Source organism: Neolamprologus multifasciatus, chromosome 2 (assembly GCF_963576455.1).
Source record: "Neolamprologus multifasciatus chromosome 2, fNeoMul1.2, whole genome shotgun sequence".
NCBI classification, from domain to species: Eukaryota; Metazoa; Chordata; class Actinopteri; order Cichliformes; family Cichlidae; genus Neolamprologus; species Neolamprologus multifasciatus.
In genome coordinates this window covers 22,278,129-22,283,957 of record NC_140440.1, presented here as the reverse complement: position 1 = coordinate 22,283,957, position 5,829 = coordinate 22,278,129, and the positions used below count along the sequence as shown (strand labels likewise).

The following is a 5,829-nucleotide window of genomic DNA, read 5'->3' as shown; positions in this document are numbered from 1 at the left end:
ACTAATTATACACCATAAAAAAAAGATCAATCTTAGGAGTCCTTTACTGTTTGCAGTTTTTGTCTCATGCAGCCCTGCAAACACCGCTGTAGGGACAGCGTGTTCAAACTCTTGAGAGCTCTCAGCACCCTCCGCAGGCTGGCTGTCTGATTGGCTCAGCACTGACCATGATGTCATCACTGCATGCTATAAGGGCTCTGACAAATAGCCTGGGAGACACATTAGACGAAACACTGCTCAGCTGAGGGACTGAGTGAGTGAGACACACGCAGATCAAGTAAAGCAGAAAGTAGCTGGGACATGTGATACTCACTGCTTTGTGGGAACTATCTGAACAGTGACATTTTACTTTGTATGGGAGCCAGGAAACACGACTGCAACCTGTGGAGGTTTGTACTTCTGCTTTTGTCTGGCTTGTTTAGCATGTTTTAAAGCTTGCCTGAAGTCAACTTGATATACTGTTTATGTATGTGGTTTTTGTGCAGTAAGCTTTGGTCTCCTTTTTCTTTTTTGTTAGTGCTAGATTTATGTGCATGCATTTTTTTTTTCATTTTCTTTTGTTGTAATTAGGCAGAATTTAAAAAAACAACGGAATTTCTAAAATTCACTCCTTTTGTTTGTGTGTGTGTGTGTGTTTTATTCATGTGTGTTCTCTTCAGATGGGAAATACAACCACCTCAGAGTACACCAATGCGATGAACTCGTCATCAAATTCAACTGGGACTGATGAAGGTTTCAGTGCCCCTGTAATGATCCTGCTGGGCATGGTCATGTCCTTATTAGTTTTGATTATTGTCTTTGGCAACATCCTGGTCATAACGGCAATTGCCCGCTTTCAGCGTCTCCAGAATGTCACCAACTGTTTCATCACATCGCTTGCCTGTGCCGACCTGGTCATGGGTCTGATTGTGATTCCTTTCGGTGCCTGTAAAATTATCTCTAGTACGTGGTACTTTGGTAATTTCTGGTGTGACTTCTGGACTGCCACTGATGTGCTCTGCGTGACTGCAAGCATTGAGACCCTGTGTGTCATCGCCATAGACCGTTATTTGGCCATTACTTCTCCCTTTCGCTACCAGTCGATGTTGACCAAATGCAAAGCTCGCATTGTGGTGGTGCTGGTCTGGGTGATTGCTGGTCTGATATCTTACCTGCCCATCCACATGAAGTGGTGGACCGCTGATACTTTTGAAGCTAAAAACTGTACGAACCAAACCAACTGCTGCGAATTCCACACCAACCAGGCTTATGCCATCACTTCCTCTATCATCTCCTTCTACATCCCTTTGGTCATCATGATTTTTGTCTACAGTCGAGTTTTCCAGGAGGCAAGGCGCCAACTGAAAAAGATAGACAAAAGCGTTGGACGTTTTCATAATAGCGACATCAGCAACAGTAATTCTCTGGAGGCCAATAATGGGCGTGGCCTTAAAAAGGCAAAGTTTTGCCTTCGGGAACACAAAGCTCTGAAGACTCTGGGCATCATCATGGGGACATTTACTCTGTGCTGGCTGCCCTTTTTTGTGCTAAACGTGGTGGAGGCCATATGGGCTGTGAACAGCCCGATCACCTTTATGGTACTTAACTGGATAGGTTACGCAAACTCTGCCTTCAACCCACTTATTTACTGTCGGAGCCCTGAATTCTGGTATGCATTCAAGGAAATCCTGTGTATGAATAGGAACCGCCTCACCAACCCTGGACCTGTGAATGGATACATCTATAGCAGGCACAGCTGGCAGAGTGAGCAGCAGGGGAGGAGTAAAGGTAACTCAGAAGAGAGTGACCCCACTGAAGGGTTTCTGGGGAAAGGAGCAGGGGTCTGCAGTGTTGTGGACAGAGCAGTGGACCCCAACGGGAATTGCAGCAAAGACATAATGACTGTAACAAGTATAACGACTGTCCTATAAACTTGAAGCACTGAGACTCCTGTCAACAAGGAAATCCAGATATGTTTACACTGCTATTGTAAACAGTTTTTTCAAATGACTGATGAAGGTAAGGCCAGTCAAAAATGACTGACAGAGTCTCTGGAGACTTTAAAGAAACAATAACTCAGCTGACTAAAGTGTCACTGTTCCTCTTCAAACACAGTGACACAAAACTGTAGGTCTCTCACATTTCCCTTTTGTGTGCGTTCGTTGCTTTTTTTTTTTTTTTTTTTTTTTTTTTTTTTTGAATTTTCACATCTACCTCATCATACCTTTTCAATATTTGCATCTTAGCTGACCATCTGTCACTTTAAGTCACTGTCCGCAGGAGTTAAAGTAGGGCAGCATCTCAGCAGTTTATTTACTCTACTAAATGGCCTGTGGATTGTATGACTGCTAATTGTCTGGCTTCAACTGAATTTGTAGCCATGTTGTTTATCTTTGATCTGGAGAGAGATCCCACAGTTTTTATTAGCATAAAATGTTTCCGAATTTCAAAGGAGAAGCAATCGGAGGCTGTAAATTTCATCCGAACGTGCCAATTTGGCACAAAGAGCAAAGTAATCAGAGAACAATTGAGGGTGAAGGGTTAAACGTAATACCTCTTCGATGCTTTGCTTCAAGAAACACATTCCAAATTGACCGAGATTATAATCTGGCATCCTTTACTTTGCTCTTTTTTTCTTTAACGATTGTCCAAATCTGAAAAATGATCAAAAGCAGGTGTGGCGAAACCTGTCTCAGTCATTCTGTCTCACTCCTCAGCAATGAGGCCCTGTTCCCTCCTATAGTGTTTTACAGTCTCTTGCATTTGACTTTCCATTGCAGGCAGATAGCACTAGAGATATGAGGGTTAATCTACAGTAATCTACGAGTTACTGATGAAACCTAGGTCAAAGTGAGGCTTTTGCAAAACTTGCATGCCTGTATATGTTGTCTAAGCCAGATTCCACTGTCAGGTCGAAGATATATGTGCGTAATCATTCAGTGCAAAGTGGATGCCATTACAGATAATGCGGTTAATCCTGAGTGTTGACCTTTGAAGCGTGCAGCTGTTATTAACATAAATTCAAAAGTGCACGTTTTAAAGTTTGCTATTGCACAGTCAGAACCCATCACTTCTTGCATTCTGTTAAGTGGCCGACTGGTCACTCGGTACATTATGGCCATTATGTAAGTGTAAGAAAAACTATTCATCTTTCCTTTTCCTTCTATGGAACAGTTACAGTAGCCCCCTTTGTTGCACAAGCCCTATTTATTTATTAAAATCTGTGGTTGCTCTGTTTCAGCATGTACACTGTTTACCGAAACCAGAGAAGCCATTTCCTTAGTCATGGCACAAGGGTACAAGCCACACGTAATAATAAACAGTCAAAATAGCCAAGCGATAACAAAGTTCCACACCCAAGATGTGGCGGTGGTGAATATTCAGGCTAATAAAGATAGATGAGAGGAAGAAAAAGAAAACAGCCCTTAGTAGTGCACTGTTGTCACTGCTCTCTCACAGGTGCCTCCGCCGTTGTAAAATCAGTTGAAAATCAGAAAACCTTTGGAGAAGACACTCAGGAGTCCACAGAACAGTGCCTTAGCTGTTCCAGTTTCCGACATTAATTCTCTAATAAACAATGCAGGTTAGAATAAAATCTGAAGGGGCAATTTAAAATGAGATCAGATAGTCATGGGAACAATTTTGTTTTTGTGACTTACAGTAAACGGTGTGCAAGATCATTAGTCTTAAGAGAAGTAATGAATGTGCGCCTACAGACAGAACCCCTTTCCCCAGTCAGTTTGGCAGTCTCTAGTATGGCTTGATCAGCATGCTAAATGTGGCAGAAGGGGGACCAGGGATTCTCTGCAAGTCTAAATCGGTGTTAGTGACCTGTGTTAAAGTGCATGTAGCATTGCCGGTGCAGGTCTGCTGATGCCGTAAAAACTGTGAACTTTGTTCTCTCAGAGGAATCTCCATGTACTGTATTGCTATGTCCGATCAGCACTGCTGCTTGCAGACCTTAGGAATAGACATAAACATGGTATCCTCATACGTCACTGTTTGCCATGTGAAAAAACAAGCTTTCCAGGATGTCGAGCTCATTATCTGTTTTTCTTTTTAACAGATTTACAGCAAAGTAAATGCAGGGGTTGGGTGTCATAAGACATGTTGGTCTGCATTTTCATAACATTTTCACTGTACAGTCTACGCAAAGCACAAAACGGTCAAAGACTCTAGACCATTTTCTGTGTTGCTTTTATCAAGATGCAAATAGCTGAGTTTAAAAGGTCTGCAGCTTAAATAAGTGTAATTTTAGGAGTAATGCACAAATGATCTCTTGCATGCCAGCTTCACATTTGTAGTGAGGTGTTTGTGGACTTCTGTGTCATTTCCTTTAAAAGTGATCAGTTTGAGCCCAAGTGCTGTAGATTGTGAACTATATATCCACACTGCTCTCTCCTGGCAGTGGCCTCTCCTTGCACCTCAGCTGTCTCAGAGTTACTCATGGTTACTGTTTCATCAATAAGGCTGTATAATAAGGGATGCATGGCTTCACCTCCCGTTGTTGCTGGAGAACACCACGCTGTTATGTGCAATGAGTCCTGAATGAATAGCTGACAGTATAACATTCCAAGCAAAGCACAGCTGATGGTTTCTAACCACATACCTTGCCTACGGATGCTTGCAGTCCACATTTAGTTCTCCCACCAGTGTCTTGCAGCAGATAAGCGAATTTAGTGTGGGTGCACACAGAAAGAAATATATTTTTAAAACAGATTCAGGGTTACAGAGAAGTCTTAGAGGTTATGTTACAAAGTGACATGCGCATTTCACACATATATTTTTTTGTACGGCAATCAATATCTTGGAGTTAAATATGATACAAATTTTGGTGGGGTAAAACCAGTGCTTTTCTAACAGAACCACAGTTGTTCAGATTGAATAAAAGTCAGTTTTGCTCATGAGAACAACTTAGTCATGATTTTAATTAAACTATTCACCATCCTAAAAGCAGCACTGTATAGGACTTTCATTTACTTTCAGGAAGTATTTTTAGAGATTTCGAATAACCAAATAGACATTGGAGTTCATGAACTTTAAACAGTTATGCCTATTCAATTGTACCATAATATTTTCATGGAAGTTCTTCTTCCTGTTCGCAGCTCAAAATAAAGACTGTAGCATCTCAGCACAGATGCTGTTCAGTGTGAAGCATTCAGAGAAACTGACATGTGTAAATGTGAATTTTTACAAATGTTAAATATTGCTTAAGCCGTCATATAAAAAGTATGTGAAATACTTTTTTTTCTTTTTTTTCCTCTCGCGGCCGGGGTGAATAAGCTGTCACTCAGCTAACTAAATGTTTACTAAATGTTTGCAAGCTAACTTCGCACAAGTTCTTGTCACTGTTTGTTAAGGTATCGGAGGCTGTTACAATATGTGGTGTCTTGTGATATTTATTACAAAAAAATGTATATATGTGATGTAACATTTGTATGGAAATAAATGATTTACATGTTGCACGTAATGTCCTCATGTGCATTTCCTTTATACACATTAAAATGCGCACGTAAAGGATACGTCAGGCTTGAAGGCTTAACTGCAGTTAAGTCTATTTTAGTATGGGAAAACTATCAAAACGTGATCTGGAATGATGGACAGGAAGGACATCGGGATACAATTAAAATCTTTCCACTTTCCTTTTTAAACAGCGTGCCTGCCTAGTGCTCCAAGTAATCGTACATTATACAGACCACCTAATTCTATTCCAGAAATCCAAGGGAGGAGGATAGAAGAAATATATAGAGCCATAAAAACGTCTCGATATTTGGCACTAAGCTGGAGTGGAGTTCATTTTTCATGTTTCTTTCAAGAATAAAATATGTTCATTTGCAGAATGAAGATTAA

General features: G+C 40.9%; 1 protein-coding gene across 1 annotated transcript; it reads left to right on the top strand.

Moving 5' to 3' along the window:
- Positions 1–200: 200 nt before the first annotated feature.
- Positions 201–5,501, top strand: adrb2a (adrenoceptor beta 2, surface a). The gene is made up of 2 exons (XM_085130589.1): positions 201–389; positions 660–5,501. The coding sequence occupies exon 2, from the start codon at positions 660–662 to the stop codon at positions 1,908–1,910; it is 1,251 nt and encodes a 416-aa protein (XP_084986715.1). The 5' UTR covers positions 201–389; the 3' UTR covers positions 1,911–5,501.
- Positions 5,502–5,829: the final 328 nt, after the last annotated feature.

Coding starts and splice junctions, on each gene's coding strand:
- adrb2a (XM_085130589.1), top strand. CDS start 660: ATGGGAAATACAACCACCTCAGAGTACACCAATGCGATGAACTCGTCA.